Genomic DNA, 19107 nt, shown 5'->3' with positions numbered 1-19107 from the left:
AGCAATGATTTTCTCTTGTAATCTAATATTTTTCTTTTTAGGTTTTGTACTTGTTCCTATTCATTAATTTTCATAAATTACTTTCTAAATGCAAACAATCCCTTCCTTTATCTTTAGGCAGGCAATTAAGAACATCATTAAAAACAAGGAGAGGGGTGCCCTCTTGACCACCCACTACATGGCAGAGGCTGAGGCTGTGTGCGACCGTGTGGCCATCATGGTATCAGGAAAGCTGAGGTGGGTGCCCATTCAGAGCCAGCATTTGATTACCATGTTCTTGCAGAAAGAATTTCAGTTTGCTGTGGGCAGTTCATGCTCTTCAGCTTTTGAATGTATGATTAACACCTTTTCCTGCACTGGGAATTGGGGAAGAAATTAAGAGACAAGCATTTTTTCTTTCAACTCACCTTTCTCTTCCTTGGCCTAGGTGTATTGGCTCCATTCAACATCTGAAAAGCAAATTTGGTAAAGATTATTTACTAGAAATAAAAATGAAAGAACCCACTCAGGTGGAACCTCTCCACACAGAGATTTTGAAGTTTTTTCCACAGGCTGCTCGGCTGGAAAGGTAAAGAATGTTTTTGGTGTGGGTGACAAGTATGAGTATTTCCCAGTATCAGCATTATTTAGTCTTATACTAGTCTGGACAGGAGGAAAAAGGCTGAGCTGACTTGTTCATTACAAAAAAAGTTGTTTAGGGGTCACTAGGATGCATTTTTCCAAAAAACAGCAGCTGTGTGCAGTGACACACACCTGTAGACCCAGATACTTGGGAGGCTGAGTTGGGAGGATCCCTTGAGCCTAGGAGTTTGAGCCTAACCTAAGAAACATAAGGAGACTCTTAAAAAAAAAAAGACAGCAATTGGAAAGTTATTTTCAGTGAATGTTTCAGACCTCTGAAAGTGTAGATGGGGCATATATGTATGTGTATGTGTGTGTGTAAACAGTGGAATGGCTAAGAGATTAAGAACAAAGTACAAGTTAAACCATCAATTTAATGATTTTTGTAAATAGACAATAAAAATAATGTATTAACCTATAGCATTTTATTGAATATAAAATTGCATCAAAAGCTCAATAACACAACCTCACATGCTGGAGAAAGATAGACTCCTAAATTATTTGATTATATATCATTCGATCCTCCCTATGGTTTTTTTTTTTTTTAAGTTGTGTATGGTCAGCTATGAGTTATAAGCAAGGACAGTCAAACTCGTGAACAGCAGAATGAGGCTGAGTTTAATTGAAAGCTGTATAATATTTTCTTATATATTACTTCTATTCATTTATTTTTATAATATTTATTGAACATTTACTATGTGCTGGAGGCTATGTATTGAGTAGTCAGTAAAATAGACAAGGTTCTTCTTAGGGTGCTTACAATCTCATGGAGGTTAGGCTATTAAGCAAATGAAGACATGAATGAATGAATGAGGATATGTCACTGAGGTAGGACTTTAAGACAAAGCAGGGTTTGGGAGGTGAAAAGCAGGGACAGGAGACCCTGTTTTGAGGAAATAGCATGTGTAAAGAACTTAAATCAAAAATGATCTCTACACATGCAAAGGATGGAAAGAAAGTTTATATAGTAGATGTGTAAAGAGGTATTTAAGTGAAGATGCTCACATATAGAGATATAGACATGTGGCTCAGAAGAAAAGGGGAGGTCATTGAGATCTGGTATGGCAATAAACAAAGTGGGGCATTTTGACCATATAGAACACCATTAAACTAGGAGAATGAGGAGGTCACCAGCAGAGACAGAAAACAAAGAGGTTCTAGGATGGACCCCAGGCACTCTCAGCTTTGAGATGGGATTAAGGAAGAAAATTAATTTTCTTTCCGTAAAAACTACTACCACCATCACAACCATAGCAACAAATGCTAAAGAGTGTCTGGAACAGCATTATCCATTAGAATTTCTCTCATAATGGAAATGTCCTATATTTGTGCTGTTTGTTCAGTATGATAGCTACTATTTATATGTGGCTACTGAGCACTTCAAATGTGGCTAATGTGACCAAGGAATTGAAATTGAAATTTTGTTTTGTTTTAGTTATTTTAAATTTAAATAGCCACATGTATCTAGTAGCCACCCTATTAAACAGTGTAAGCCTGGAGAGTTATGAAAGTGTGGTTGTCTAGAAGCTGAGAGGGGGAGAAAGAGAGAGAGAGATTGATTGATTGATTTAAGGAGGATATGTATAATTTTATTTAAGACTTTTGAGAAGCTGTTTGAAATAAGCTTAAATGCTATTTGAAAATAAGGACTGAAGAGTGTTCATTGTGTTGTACACCATGGAGGTCATGGATGAACTTATTTGGGGGGGAAGAACTTGGAGGTCAAGGACAAATTTTTGGGGGGAGCATTCCACAGATTTTAGTTCTTATGGGAGAGATTGAAAATTAAAGGCAGAGGGGAAAAATAATGCAAAAATTCTAGAAAGATTTCCTTTGAGAGTGGGTAAGAAATACAGTACAGTAAGAAAGCATAGGCTGAGTATGAAAGATTCTTTATCTGAGCTATTTTTCAGAATTTATCTTTAACATTAAATTAGGCACAACCAGATTTTTGTTGTTAAAACATTTTTTATGACTGAAGATAAAATATTTGACATAGATTCACACTGTACCAAATTAGACTAGTTTTTTATTTAAAGAAAACTTTAAAATTATTTTGTTGTTTTGGCTATTCCTCCCCAATATTATAACCCTGAATCACAATGATAAATCTCACTCTTTCTTCCTCCCAGATATTCTTCCTTAATGTCATATAAGTTACCTGTGGAAGATGTTCACCCTCTAGGTCAGGCCTTTTTCAAATTAGAGTCAGGTAAGTTTGGGCATATTTAAATAAGACTTTATGTATTGATTGCATATTTTTATGTAGAATTACATGAAATGCTATGTAATTTCAAGTAGAATGATTAAATAATCAATCAAAACTTGGGAAACCTGTACTAGAATAGTCTTAAAAATTTTGAAGAAAATGGATCAGTGGCCCTAGACATAGGTTTGCTCCACCTGATTCTTTCTGTGCTGACAAGGAAGCCCAGTAGCAAGTGAGTCAGGTCACCCCATCCTGCCAGACTGAAACAGAGACACCAGGGCTGTTTCTTATCATTGTCCCAGTGCATGGTATTGAAGGATAATTATCAGAATGTCATCCAAAAGAGTACCAAGGTGAGCTTTTAGGGTCTTCATATTTATGAAATTTTGGGGTACCAGGAGCAAACATATGGAGCCAACAATTGGAGGACTGATTAAAGGTCAGGGAAGGAAAACACAGGCAAGTGAGATATGACAAGCCTAGAGTGGCAAGGGGCTTCTAAACTAGTTTGAGACACTGACCAGAGTTCACACTGTATGTTTATGAAATATGGGATCCATTAAAATGGAGCCAGCATCAAGTGGACTCCTCCAAAGATACATAATGTAGAATAAACTAATCTTAACAGTTGATTTGGAGTCCACACGTATGTAAAGAATCAAAAGGATAAATACTATAATAGGAGACAAGGAGCTTTTTAGAGGGAGAGTTTATTGGGAATTAAATGTATTCATTCATGGCTATCTTTTGATTAAACATATTAGCACTCTAATTTATCTTTCAAGGAAACTTAGTTATTTGGCCTATATCTTAAAGTATCTAATGGGTTTGAAGTTGCTGTGTAGTTGCATGACTTTGAAAACACTTTTGGGGAAAAGTATCTATAAGCCACTAATGTCAGTCCCTTTAAATGCAGTGAAACACTCTTTTGACCTGGAAGAATATAGCCTCTCTCAGGCTACCTTGGAGCAGGTGGGTTTTCTTTGAATAAGTGAGCATCACCCAGTTGACCTTTGAGTGAATCTTCTTTCAGAGATACCCTGACATTTTTGTTTGCTTATTTTATTTTCTCTCACTTAGATATTCTTAGAACTCTCTAAAGAGCAGGAGCTAGAAAATTTTGATGATGAAGTTGATACAACAGTTAGATGGAAACTCCTCTCACATGAAGAACCATAAAACCAAGAACCTACTTTAGATTTTAGGTCCTACTTCATTGTTAGTCTCTATAATTCTAGAAGCATCTTCCATATTACTTCCATTAACAAAATAAAACATTCAATGGTCTAAATATTTAATAGTGATTAAAATTTTAAACTTTTTTAAAAATTTAGAATGAAGGGAAAGGAAAGATAGAGAAAAGTAGTAGACAAAATTAACAAAATGGATATTATATTCACCCCCAACATAGGCCTATTTTGTACTTAATAATAATTCAAAAATCACATAATGTTAAGTTAGTTTTTGATTATTATAATAAGGCTAAATGCTATGCTTATTTTATAAATAAAATATTATGGGTTTTTTTTAGCTTAACCTTTGAAAATAGCCTCAGCTCTTTTTAAACATTATTTACTTAAATTCTAATTTAATGTGACATTGACTATAAAAATATCTAAAAGGTTGGTGGATGAAATTGCACACATAACATTTATATATAGTGAAATATTCTTATCATAAAATAAAGATATGTGAATTTTATAATATATAGAAATTATATGGAAGAAGATAATAATAATCTGTAATAAAACATTGCAGTTAATATTTTGGCCAAACTATATTCAATGTATTTTTATAAGTACTTTTTCAAAGTTGATATCAGTTAGCACAGTAATTTTCTATATTTTTTCACCTCACAGTTCATGGATGTTTCCCATGTCATTATAACACTTCTGTTATGTAATGGCTTCATTGATTTAATGACTGTATTGATGTACTATCATGGTTTTTACATTTGGGTTATATGCATGTTTATCTCTTTTAAATAAAGCTTTTATAAACTTCTCTTATGTCTTCTTTATTATAATCTTAGGGGTAGGTAGTTCAGGTATCAACTTATAGCACTCTGTGCTCTATAAGATCTAGGTAACTTTATTCTCTGACCTGTAGAAAAATTGATTGCCCATCCTAAGATTCTGAACACCCACCACCACACTTCCTTTACTTCCATCTTGACATTAACTCAGAGGTAGGATTGGCTTCTTGCCTTGGTTTCTACAAAGAACTGTTTCCACAGGTAATATGTAAAAAGGGAAGTCCTTATTCAGCTCTAAGAAACAACAGTGATATAGCACATCTTATATTTTCCTGGTTAGAGCTGGAACCCATACTACTAAGTGAAGTATCCCAAGAATGGAAAAACAAGCACCAGATATATTCTCCAGCAAACTGGTATTAACTGAGTAGCACCTAAGTGGACACATAGGTACTACAGTAATAGGGTATTGGGCAGGTGGGAGGGGGGCGGGTATATATATACATAAGGAGTGAGATGTGCACAATCTGGGGGATGGTCATGCTGGAAACTCAGACTTGGAGGGGGGGGGAATTTATTGAAACTTTAAAATCTGTTCCCCCATAATATGCCGAAATAAAAAAAATAAAATAAAATAAACTTAAAAAAATAAAAATAAAAAGGGAAGTCTTCCCACCTGTAGGAAGATTGAAAATGTGTATAAAAATTTTACATGCATTTCATATGAAGTGAAGCCAAATATCATTTCATATACCTTCTATGTTTTCTCATGAAGAGACTATATCCTCGTAAATATGAAGAACTAAGACATTGTCCTTAATAGTCCTTGAAATATTGGACAAAGGTATATAATAAGAACATCAATGAACAGAAATAGAAATAAAAATAAATTAATTAATGCAAGTGGAGGTAGAGGTGGGGTAAGAGAATGTCAGAAGGAGGGCTCTATGAGAGAGGAAGACAATTTACAGATAATCCCTAATTATGGCTAAAACAAAATTATACTTAACATTCCATTATCCAAAATTTAGATTATTTAATCTCTGATTAACTTAAGAACCTTTATGTGTTTGCCTCACCATCCTGGGTCAGAAATTAGGTGCCAAATGAATAGTGAGATTGCTAAGCCTGTCTCATATCCCTAGTCGGACTGAGGAACTAAGTCCTGGGGCTGGTCCCCCTGGGTAGAGGAGGCAAAGTAATAGGAACTGCTCAATTCAAAGTGGGTGAGGGCCACCAGCCAAGTATTTAGATAAACCTTGTTTCCTCTCTTGCCACCCACAGAGGACCCACAAGCATTGATAATTAATCATTAATTACCTCCTGCTGCCTGGATAAGTATGTCCTTGGTCCCTGGTGCACTTTAATTATGTTTTATCAGCCCTTAAGTAATCAAGAATTGCCCATTTGCTAACTACATGGCATCTGTTAGTTTTTTGGCTGCAAGAGATAGACATTCAATCAGACTAGCTCAAGTATGAGTAAGATGCACATGGTAAGGAAAGAAACAAGAATCCAAGAACAGAGATGGCTTTAGGATTTACTTAGCCATTATCTACTCTAAAACGATGATCTACAGTCATGAAATTTGAGAAACTTGAGTAGCAGAAAGTCTTCAATTGCCACCTTGGTGCCCTTCTTTGGCTCTCTTCTTGTCTTTGTGCACTTTTGTACTCTGTGGATGTTCCTACCATGGCTGACTTCTCCACCCTCTGTTCTTTAAGGCAATCACCCTTCCACTGGCCATGTGCTTACTCATAGATTTTGCTCACATACAAACTAGGCTTCTTCATGGCTACACTAACTTTGTGGTCTGTCTCTGTGCATTCTTTCAGCTTCAGCCCCTGCTTCTAACTGCTAGATTCTCTCTGTATATTCTAGTTGAAATTCCTTAACAGAAATCACCTCGGTTCATCCCCTTTTCCTCAAAGCTTTGCTTCTTAGGGTACCTAATGGCCAATATGCCAGGCAATGAAATGAGGGGTCTTGAGTTGACAGTCCGTCCACCCAGGCTCGATCAACTATAGATTAGATGATGAAAACATGAGCATCCCTATCCAAGGGACAGGCTATGAATTTTGCTTCCAGGAGGGGAAATGGGGAAAAGATTTGTTCCCAGAAGGGGCTGCTGTGATGACAGCCATTAAGGATGACATATCTTGCATATCTCTCTCCATGACACTCATGTCTCCATGATACATCCTTCTTCCTAAATGTGTCATTCCAATAATATTTCTGCCCAACATGGTACCACTACCACATATACAACACCCAAATTCACTTAATTATCCCTTCTTAGGAATGGAGGAAACACTCTAATTTCTTCAGCAAGTATAATATTCTGTAATAATAGAACACACATTAAACCATCACTCCCACTCTCAATACAGCAATGGCAATAATAGTGAAAAACAATAATCCTTCTTTAAGGAAAGTGAAAAAAAATGTCTACCCCTTGATTTCAAGAGTAGTACAAATATTCTGGCTGAAGTGAGATGGCATCATATATTACTTGCTGTCTGGTCCAGTAAGTATATTGCCTGCCATGTACATATGAATATTCATGTGTAAAACTTTAGTTTTATCTGTAGTTTTAATTTTTTAAGAAAGGAAACTCTATGTATTAATTGCATAATTAAAACCTATAAAGGAATATATTTATCATTTGGGGACATGTGACATTTTTTTTTTTTAATTCCTGGAATACCACACTCCTTGGGTTGCTTTAGTGGTCTTCAACTAGAGAGGATTCCCTCCTCCCCACCCAAGGGGATAATAGGCAGTCTCTAAAGATACTTTTGATTGTCTCAACTGGGAATTGCTAATGACATCTACTGGGGAGAGGCTAGGTATACTGCTAAGCATCCTACAATCCATAGGACATCTCCCCACAACACAGAATTCTTTCACTCAAAATGTCAATAGTGCTGATGTTGAGAAACCCCAATTTTTTTTAACCACATGATTATGTCCTTTAAGCTTTGATTGCTCAACATTTAGCATTTAAAACTGGCTCACATCCCTGCTGCAGTATACTTTTTTAAAATGAGTCTTATCACAGTTGGTAAAAAAGAGGAGCTCAGGAAAAAGTAAAACCTTCCACTTTCCACAAGTGTTTCTATTCCTGCCAATTAGGGATTTTCCTTAACTAAAAAAGATGCAAAAAAGTTCTATGATTTCTTCTGATGCAACTATCTGGCAATGGACACTGTCAATGTTTACAATGTTATAAGATAAGATGGCTTCCTCTATCAGATTTTTTTAGCTGCTTTGAGTAGGGCATTCTGGACTTTAACTTTGTAAATCTCCTAGTGCTATGAATAGCAATTGTCCAACTCTGCTACTGTTTCATTTATTAAGCCTTTAAAATTGTGGCTTTGCAGCAGTTCCCCATAGCCTCATCTTCTTTGGCCACATGGTAGGTATGATTCTCAAGAAAACAAAATTAAAAGCTTAATTTTGGAATAGGTAGAACATTCTCCATGCTTTCCAGCCATGATATTGTAACTAGTTGAAAAATCTCTTGGTCATTCTTGGTGATTTCATATTTCATGAATCTCTATTCCTGGTAGTAATTTCCATGTTCTTTATGTTTTTCTGGATGCAAGGAATAGACTCACATGTGCTAACTCAGGCAATGAGGAGCATCCCAAGCATATCCTAGAACAAGGACAGGACTGAAAGAGACAACTTGAAGGTCACTGTGAATCTAAGGACAGCCACAGCCACAGTGACCTCCATAACCTGAGATTGTGAAACTTCACTGGACTACTCCACCCACAACACAGATTCAGCCTGGCTTATAATTGTGTATAGTCTCACTTCCCCTGTTAACTGGCTACGTCATCTGCTATGTCATCAATCTATTCTTTCTGCTTTTTGAAAGCTTTTGTTTATTCCTAACTTTAGCTTATCTCATGATCTATCATGTCCCTCCTGCCTCATTGCCTCTCTGTGTGTGTCCTTTTACCTTCCTCTATGTTTCCCAGTTCAGTTTCTAGAGAGCCAAAGGTTATGATTGGCTTTGTCTCTATTTGAACAGAGCTTTTAATAACAAACAGCACATAAGCTGAATGTGTTGTAGTCTTGTACCTATATTACAAATTATGGTCAGCCTTATGTTAAGAAAGGCCTAGGCTCTCATTCCTTAGGAGGGCAACTTCCATGAAGCAACTATAAAGATGGGTTGACCCACTGTATGGGTCATAGTCAATAACAGTATTTAACCCATATATTGTAGTCTGTGTCTTTTAGCTCAGTGCTTAGTTAAACCAGACTTTCCTCCCATTATAAATATATGAAATTCTGGATAAAATATAACAAAAACCACTTTAAGACTATCAGAGCATTAAGCTTCAGCTTATGTTGCAGTGGCCCAGCATTATATTGAACCTGGATATAACCTCCAAGGGTGGGGACTAGAATTTTTATGCCTACATGAGGATTAGAGAAGTGATCTAAAGTCGATGAGAAGTGAAGACTTAGAACCATGATAGCTGCATAAACCCAGCTTCTAAGAAAGCCTGCTCAGGCTGGAAAAGGGAACCTGATGTGTGTGCCCACAGCCTGGAGAAGCTGTTTGTCCCAGTGCCTGGACGGAAAGAAGAAAAGTCTGAGCTATGCTCATAAGTGGGCTGGAATTTATACTAACTATGCAGTTTTGGAATCCCAACTGAAAAAGTCAACCAAAGAACGACCTGTGAAACATCTATGTAAAATGTGGCTTGTTCCAGAAGTGACAGGAAGACCCACTGCCACGGAAGCCACCCTAAAAACAGAGTCAGAATCAGCAGTGAGATGATAGGTCTGATGGAAGCAGAGCTCATGTGTATTTGCTGACTTTCAAACACTTTCAACATGCAGTATTTGTAGCAGAGCAGTGAAAAATGCTGATTGGATGAATACAGAAGCAAATGCATCAGAAAATCTAGCAGGATTGTGCTAGATTGGGTAAAAAGTGCCAATTGTTGCAAATAAAATAAATGAGTATTTATTGCCTCAGAATTCTCAGTGTCTCATTCTATTTGATTTTTAATTGTGGTAAAAGGTATCTAATATAAAATTTACTTGAAATAAACCAGACACTAAAGGACAAATATTATATGATTGCACTCATAAGAAATATCTAGAATAGGGACATGCTGAGATAGAAAGAGATTAAAGATTACTAGGGCTTTGGAGGAGGGGAGAGTGAGCGTTATTGCTTCATGGTTACAGAATTCCTGTTTGAGGTGATGAAAAACTTTGGAACTAGATAATGATAATAGTTGCACAACATTGTGAACACAATTAATGCCACTGAATTGTATGCTTAAAATGGTTAAAATGGCAAATTCCATCCATTTAATTTTTTAAAATAATTTTAAAATTCTGACATAATATATGTTTGCTATAAAAATCATACCAATATATGAAAAAAAATTTCTTGCCTAGTTATTACATTTTTCTATTATATACACACACTGGATAATATTATATCCACTATTTTGTAGTTGTCTTATTTAACAACATACTGTGAATATTACACCTTCCTAGTTAATGATATACCTATGTCACTTTTCTGTAATGCATATGTAGTATTTCAATATCTAGATATATCAAAACTTTTAGTCAAAAAATCGTTTGGAAGATATATAGGTTGTTTCTTCATTTCCCTGTTATAAACAATGCTACAACTAAGAATGTTGCATGTATATGTTTGGCAATTATCTACTTAATCATTTAGAGTATATTCCTAGAATGCCTGGGTCATCATGTGGAGTTTTACCAGTACACTCTAGCCAGTTACCTTGGCTTTCCAGAAATTTCCCAAAAAAGAAAGGAGTTAGAAATTGCTGGCAGTAATGACAAATGAAGTGCCTATTTCCATTATGCCCTCACTCTTATCTACTGAAATGGGGAAAAATGGCAGAAATATATTACTATATCTATGATGCAGCTAAGAAAGGTCCAGGCTCTTATTATAATCCCCAAATTACTTTGTTAGCATCCCACACAATTATTCACTAAAATAAAAGAAAGATGCCAGGAGCCAGTACATACCTCTCCAATTTGTGAGCAGATTTTGAAAGATAGAAAGTGAAAAGAATTCTGAAGGCCCTTATTATGTTCTTCCACATTGGTTGGTGGTGGGAGGGGTCCTCAAAGCATGCTTGAGCTAAGGGAAAGCCTGTTCTATCACTGAACAGAACAGCAGAGGTTATCAGGAGAAGAAAACACTCGGCCAAATGATCATTTTACCAGATAGTGCCATTTTTTGTTGTTGTTGTATTTCCCCCACTCAGAACCAGGTTGGAGATCACATGGAAAGAGAAAAGTATGACTGGCTCAAAGTGGTCTCTAGGCTGTGGTAGTAAATGAAGTGAAGGTCTTTGTTTCTGCACAATCTTGTATCTACCCAACTTACAGAGAGAAATGGAGGGGAAGGCAAAGGGTGGGGGTAACTTGTCAGAAAGTAAAAAATAAAGGAAAGAAAAAGTAGTAACATTGACTGGAAAGGGGATGGAGCAAGATGTCCAAATAGAAACCCCCAGCAATCGTCCCTCTGCATGAACACCAAATTCAATAACTATCCATGCAAGTAAGCACCTTCAGAAGAACAAAAAATCAGGTGAATGATCATACTACTTGGTTTTAACATTATATCAAGAAAAGAGGCACTGAAAAGGGCAGCAAGACAATCTTGCATTGCCTCAGCCTCTGAGTAGCTGGGAGTACAGGCAAACATGACCACGCCCAGCTAATTTTTTATAGTTTTTTTTTTTTTTTTTTTAGTATAGACAGCATCTCACTCTTGCTTAGGCTGGTCTTGAACTGACCTAAAGCAATCCTCCTTCCTTGGCTTCCCAGAGTGCTAGGATTACAGGCATGAGCCACCATAGCCAGCTAAAAAATGTCTTGAAACAAATGAAAATGAGAACACAACATATCAAAACCTATGGGATATACTAAAAGCAGTAATAAGAGGAAAGTTTATAGCAATAAGTGTCTATATCAAAACAGCAGGAAAACTTCAAATAAACAACCTAATCATGCATCTCAAAAAACCAGAATAACAAAAACAAACCAAACCCAAAATTAATAGAAGAAAAGAAACAATAAAGATCAGAGAAGAAAAAAATAAAATTGAAACCACAAAAATATACAAAAGATAAACAAAACGAAAAGTTGGTTTTTTGAAATGATAAACAAAATTGGCATACCTTTAGCTAGACTAAAAAAAAACAAAGAGAAGACACAAATAAATAAAATCAGAGATGAAAAAGGAAACATTACAACTGTTAATAAAGGAATCCAAAGGATCATTAGAAATTACTATGAGCAACTATATGCCAATAAATTGGAAAAGCTAGAAAAAATGTATAAATTCCTAGACATACAACCTACCAAGATTGAACCAGGAAGCAATCCAAAACCTGAATAAACCAATATCTAATAACAAGATAGAAACAGTAATAAAAAGTTTCCCATCAAAGAAAAGCCCAGGACCTGATGACTTCACTGCTGAATTCTACCAAGCATTCAAACAAAAACTAATAACAATCATCCTTAAACTAATCTAAAAAATCGAGGGGGATTTTTTAATCCATATGATCTATAATCATTCGACAAGGCCTGTATCACTCTGATACCAAAAGCAGACAAAGAGTGGCGTCTTCAATAAATGGTGCTGGGAAAACTGGATTGCCATATACAAAAATCAAATCAAAACGTGTTAAAGACTTAAATCTAAGACCTGAAACTATCAAAGTACTAAAAGAAAACATTGAGAAATGCTTCAGGAAATTTGGTCTGGACAAGGACTTCTTGAGTAATACCCCCAAAGCACAGGCAACCAAAGCAAAATTGGACAAGTGGCATCACATCAAGCTAAAAAGCTTCTATACAGCAAAGGAAACAATTAATAAAATGAAGAGACAACCCACAGAATGGGAGAAATTATTTGCAAACTACTTCTACCCATCTGACAAGGTATTTAATATAGAATATATAAGGAGCTCCAATAACTCAACAGGAAAAAAATCAAATAATCTGATTAAAACATGGACAAGGGATCTCAATAGACAATTCTCAAAGAGGATATGCAAATAGCCAACAGGATATGAAAAAATGTTCAACACATTAGTCACCAGAGAAATATAAATCAAAACTACAGTGAAATACCATCTTACCTCCGTTAAAATGGCTTTTATCAAAAAGATAGGAAATAATGAATGCTGACGAGGATGTGGAGAATGGGGAACCCTCATACCCTGTTGATGAGAATGTAAATTGTGCAACTACTATGAAAAACAGTATGGAGTCTCTTCAAAAACCTAAGAAAGAACTACCATATGACCCAGCAATGCCACTGCTGGGTATATATCAAAAGGAGGGGAATTCAGTGTATTGAAAAGATATCTGCACTCCTATGTTTATTGCAGTACTATTCACAAAAACCAAGATATGGAATCAACCTAAGTGTCCATCAATGGATGACTGGATAAAGAAATTATGGTACATATACATAGTGAAATATTATATAGCCACAAAAAGAATGAAATCCTGCCATTTTCAACAACATGGATGGACCTGGAGAACATTATGTTAAGTGACATAACTCAAACACAGAAAGACAAATATCACATGTTCTCATTTATATGTGGGAGCAAAATGTTAAAAACAATTGACCTCGTGGAGACAGAGAATAGAATGATGGTTACCAGAGGCTGGGAAGGGTTGCAGGGAAGAGAGAATAAAATGAGGATAGTTAATGGGTACAAAAATATAGTTAGTCAGGGAAAAAAAAAAAGTGACATTGACCTAATCAATTACAAGAGAGTCCACAATAACCAACCACTGTGCTGGTTGATCTAGACCTCCTTAATATGGGCCATTAATGGGAAAAACATTGGCCAGATAAGGAGAGTTAGACTACAGAAAGATCAAAACCAAGTGGAATAATCAGCAAAGTTCTCCAAAGAAGCACAATTAGTTCCAGAAACAGAAGATCTTAGAAATAATACTATTTTTAATTTTGTACTAGTCACATTTCAGAGTGTTTGTGGGTTCAGTTTCCCCTTTTCTGAGGACAGCTTAATCTTCTTTTGGCAGGCTCATAGGGGTGGGCCACCAGTAGCTGTACCTACATCATGTAACTCCAAACTAGGAATAACAATGAAATGAGTTGGAGCAGTGCCACATCCAGACTGGGATAATTTAAAATCTCAGTGATCTCAGTAAATACTGAGATTCTAGTAGTTGGGATAGTTCTATACAGAGATATACAAACTCTTGGTGCTAAGATTTTGTTCTACAATAATGCTGGTACAATCCTGATATTTTATCCTACTCACTATGGCCGCAAATGGATGGTTGTACATGTGCTTCATTAAGCAGATAAGCAAAATAACCTTGTAAGAAGAAAACATGCAAAAGGAGAATAAATAGATGGCTAAAATTACTGCTGCAGCTAAAATTCTGGAGAACTTGTGGTTATCTCTAATATGCTGCCAACCTTCTAAATTCTAGTTTACTTGAAATGCTTTTTTACTTAAGAAATGGATCACAGCCACATATTCTGTCTTACCTCAAAATTTTGATATAATCCTAGAAAGCTAAGCCCTCTCCAAAAGTTCATCATCTTTCTGGACACAGTGAGTCAGTTCCCTGTAATGTACTTGAAAGCATAACGTGGGAACCAATGGACCAAATCAAGTTGGCAAGAAGGAAGAGATATCTAGCATTTCCACTTAGGAGTCCTTACCCTTCAAGCAAGAGACCTACCTCATCCAGTAGCCATTTCCTTGTATACACCATCAATGCTTGATTCTCTTACTTTTCATCATAATGAACTGGGAAAAGCCCAACCTTGATTAACCCCAACTCTCCATCCACTTTGTTCCTGCATTTGGGGGATAAATATTGGTACAAATTATACCTCCATGTAATAATTAGTCTCACGTTAAATAGATGACCTCTGACTTCAAGAGGAGCCTTAGTTCTGCCTGCCAACTGTACTATATTCCTTTAATATATCCACTCTTCCACTGCATTTGATAACTATATTAATAACCTAGTCATATCTTTTATGTCCTCTCAGACCTCTAAAATCTTTCCCCCTTTCTTTGATTTTCAGAAGACCTTGATTCCCATTTGATTATGAAAATCAAACAATAGTAAGAGAATGTCTTCACAAGCATCCATAATCTCAGCAACTAACCAGGTTGTATTACACTCACACACTCAGACTTACTTCTCATTAGCTTAAATGAATAATGTTCTTATATAAGGCCAACCTCCACACCTGTGCATGATGTCATCATCAACCCCTGTCCTCTACTCAGAATATTACTCTGTCAAATATCCCCTTCCCATCCCTGAATTATATTTCATATTATAGCTTACAAGGGATGCTTTTTAAGTGAACTGGGCAAGGATTTCTAGTGAAAAGTAGTTGAGCATAACAGTAATCCCCAATAACGTTGGGTCCCCACAACAAACTGAGGAAAACAGTGGAATATTATACATGTGAAAAGCCCTAACATTTTCTACTCCCATGCCAACTCCTTCTCTATTCTTAACTAGCAATTTAAAGTCTACAAAAATCATAGAAACATCTGAGATTCCATCATCAGAGAATGAAGAAATATGTAGGTTGGTGAGAAATTCTGTCTCCTCTCCCACAGAATTATTGTTTACAGTTGATTTTCAAAATAAAATAACTATCTACTACCAAATACTTCTGGTTATATATGACTTTGGTAAATATGACTTATTTACTAAGTACTTTTGGCACTCCGTTCCTTTGGTTTGAGTTCAATTTCCTTTTTAAAAATTATTTTATTTTATTATATTTAACTGAAGTATATGTATCCTTTAGTATTCTTTCAGCCAGGCTGTGTAAGTGGTAAATTCTATATGAAGATATCTTTATTCCATGCACATTTAGCTGAGTATAGAATTTGGTGTTAATGGTTCATTTTCCTTTAGCTCTTTCAGATAATTAGTCCATTGCTTTACAATATCTTTGGCTAACTGTTGATCCTTAGTTGGCAATCTGTCTTTTTTATTTTATTGCTTTTTAAATATTTCTCTCTCTCTTTCCTTTCTTCTCCCACCCAATGCCCCTCAAGCTCACTGCAAATTAGTTAGTTATTGGACTTTTGTTTGTTTATAACTTTGCATGGGACACATTGTTTTTCTAATCTGAGGTTCATATCTTTAATTTGGGAAAATTCTCATCCATTTTATCTTTGAATATTCCTCCTATTTATTCTCTTTAGTTTTCTTGTTATGGAATGCCTATTAGACATGTGCTAGATATTCTGTCTTTTGTGTCTCATAACCTCTTTTAATACTTTTTTCATCTTTTTCTGTTTTTACATTGAATTTTATGTGATTTCTTCAGTTATATTTTTGTTTATTAATTTTCTCTTCTACTGTGTGTAATCTGCTATAAAACTTACCCATTACGTTTTTAATCTTAACTCTTATTACTCTCTATAAATCCTTATATGTTCTAATGGGTTCTTTTCTTATTAGCTTTACTTTATATTGTCTCCTATTTTTACTGACATATTATTTAATACTTTAGATATATATTTTATAGCCTGTCATCATTTTTATTTCCTTTAGTTCTTGAGTTTGCTAATAGTCCCATGGTTTGGTCTGCGGATTTTTTTTGCATGGTGGGCTTTTGATTATGAATTTAGCTTCTGGGAAGAATATATATATTTTTGACTCTGTTACTTTGTGTTCTGAATTTTTGATATATCCTTATAGAACTGTTTGCGTCTTCTCTGTGGAGCTCTAGGATAGGAGGGGGGGTGGAAATATCAGTAGCAACAATTAACAGTTTTTGAGCTTTTATAATTTTTCAGGCATTGTTCTATGTACTTTACTTATATTAATGAATGTAATTCTTACAATAAGCTTATTAACACTGTTATTTACCCACTTTTATGAATGAAAAATAACGGAGGGAGAAAGTGTTAAATGGATAGTGCAAGGTCACTCAGCTAGTACACAGCAGAGCCAGAATTTGAAGCCAAGTTTGGCTCTAGAGTGCATACACTAACTGCTAAGATATTTTTCCTGGACATGTTATTAAGCAGAAAGAATAAATTCAGATCTCTCTCCTGTCTCCTGTATCTCACATGTGCTATGTATACTTGGGGGTTTAATTTTCTATGGAAGATATAGTGTGTCCCAGTTACTGGGCAGAGAATGCATGTCTTTACTCTTCTCTGAGGTATTAGGTGAGATTTTTCTTGTCTATTTCTAGCATTGGCTAGTCCTGTGAAGCTTCTGGATTCATGCAGGGATATGATTCCAGCTTCCCAACCTGTCAAGGGCCACCTCCAGGTCACAGAAGCATTAAAACACCTAGGGCCTGTTCTCAGTCCAATATATCCTTGGACTGCTGGGGTGTCTGAAATGCTACTTACAGCTTAAGAGAAAGTTAATTTCCCTTTTCATTTTTAACACGTGGAGATATGCCTTCCAGTTTTTTCTTTGTTTCCTCCATTGTTTATTACTTTCATCTTTTCTTCTTCCTTTTTAAAGTTTGGTTTTATACAGGAACTTCTATTTTGGGATATATTTTATCCACATTTCGATGTCCTTTTAGCCAGAGACTGAGCACTTCCTCATCATATTAGATCACCATTTTTGGGGAAATCTTTAAATTTAAATAAGAAAAATGGCCTCCAATAAATGAAAATAAATTTGAATAAAGAAGTAAGAAAAAGGAAGAGAAAACCTTCACAAGAATCAATGTAAGAAATGAAACTAGTAAAATATATTTATTTAATCTAAATATTGATATTGTGACTGTGAATTTTAATACAATTATACAAAAGGCTGAGTGAAAAATGATTCCTAAGGTAGAGTATAAAGGGTGTAAAACAGCTATAACAGCAACAAAATTAATAAATGTATTAACTATATTCCAGATAATTTACAAGAAACTTTGAATTTTTGTTGTATTATTGATGCAAAGTGTTAACAGTGTTTATGACCTTCCCCCATCCCATGGGCTTTTTTTTTTTGAGACAGAGTCTCACTTTGTTGCCCAGGCTAGAGTGAGTACCCAGGTGTCAGCCTAACTCACAGCAACCTCAAACTCCTGGGCTCAAGTGATCCTACTGCCTCAGCCTCCCAGGTAGCTGGGACTGCAGGCATGCGCCACCATGCCCGGCTAATTTTTTGTATATAGTTTTATTTGGTCAATTAATTTTTTTCTATTTTTAGTAGAGACAGGGTCTTGCTCAGGCTGGTTTCGAACTCCTGACCTTGAGCGATCCTCCTGCCTCAGCCTCCCAGAGTGCTAGGATTACAGGCGTGAGCCACTGCACACGGCCGTCCCATGGGCTTTTTAAAAGAACACCTTTATTAACTTTGTTAATGACAATTTTCAACATAAAAAGACATGTAATATTTCACTGTTGACTATTTTAAAAAATAGAACCAATTGCTAAGGAGAGAAATATATATACTTAATAGTATCATGGCTTTAACTGTTTTTGTTATTGTTTAAATTATCTCCTTTACTCCAGAACATCTTTCAGCTTTATGATTATTAACATCTGTGGATTGGGAGCCATGTCAAATATTTGAGATTTCCCAATTCATGGACTTTGGTTTCCTGTTTTACCATTTACTATGGCAGGTCAAGAAAAGTTTGCAACTTTTTACGGAGAGAGATAGAATGTGCAATGAGAACTGAACACATTTCAGTTTTTCCTAGCCTTCGAGCACAAAAATTCACCTTAATCTTTTTATATGTTTTGTAATCTTTGGCAATCTACTTAACTTTTATTTTATTCATATGTCTTATGAAATCCAGCATCCACTGTGAATAGAGTGGAACAAAATGTAAAAATGTGTTCATGATTCTTCATTTGTTCATCCTAGAAGTTTCTCTAAGGCAGATTACAGATTGCTTAGCTTTATAAGGCAAAAAAAAAAAAAAAACAAAAACAAAACAAAAAAATCAGCTCCAGAATATTCTCCCCACATAGTCTGAATTAGTCAAATATATAATTGGGAGTTGTGTTTAGTCACCAGTAGTGGGGGAAGGAGTGGGGAAGATTCACATACAAGTTTAACTGCTTTACTTGGTTAGTTATTGTTTTTGCTCTTTTCTTATTCCTTCCCCCATCCTGGTCTCATCAATTCTGATGAACTAGTTCCATTTTCCTTGTTTACCATTTTCTCCCTTATCCCTGTAGTTGAAAGGCCAAGTGAACAAACACAGAGTTTGTCTTATTCCCAACCAACCACAGATCAGTCATTTCCCTGAAGAATAATTGGCTTAGGA

General features: G+C 35.6%; 1 protein-coding gene across 7 annotated transcripts in view; it reads left to right on the top strand.

The window, feature by feature from the left end:
* The window catches only part of ABCA10 (ATP binding cassette subfamily A member 10), an 80232-nt gene extending 75398 nt beyond the window's left edge, over positions 1–4834 (top strand). For 6 of the 7 annotated variants that reach the window (XM_075994700.1, XM_012747402.3, XM_075994703.1 and 3 more), the window contains 5 exons: positions 118–237; positions 428–568; positions 2754–2833; positions 3747–3802; positions 3911–4834. In XM_075994700.1, the coding sequence (XP_075850815.1) occupies positions 118–237; positions 428–568; positions 2754–2833; positions 3747–3802; positions 3911–4009 (496 nt within the window). In that variant the 3' untranslated portion in view covers positions 4010–4834. Of the gene's footprint in view, positions 1–117; positions 238–427; positions 569–2753; positions 2834–3746; positions 3803–3910 lie in introns of those variants that run through there. The other variant, XR_012913104.1, reaches the window with a different exon arrangement.
* Positions 4835–19107: the final 14273 nt, after the last annotated feature.

This window comes from Microcebus murinus, chromosome 18 (genome assembly GCF_040939455.1).
Source record: "Microcebus murinus isolate Inina chromosome 18, M.murinus_Inina_mat1.0, whole genome shotgun sequence".
Taxonomy (NCBI): domain Eukaryota; kingdom Metazoa; phylum Chordata; class Mammalia; order Primates; family Cheirogaleidae; genus Microcebus; species Microcebus murinus.
Note: the sequence above shows the minus strand (reverse complement) of the source record. Positions and strands in the feature narration are given on the sequence as shown.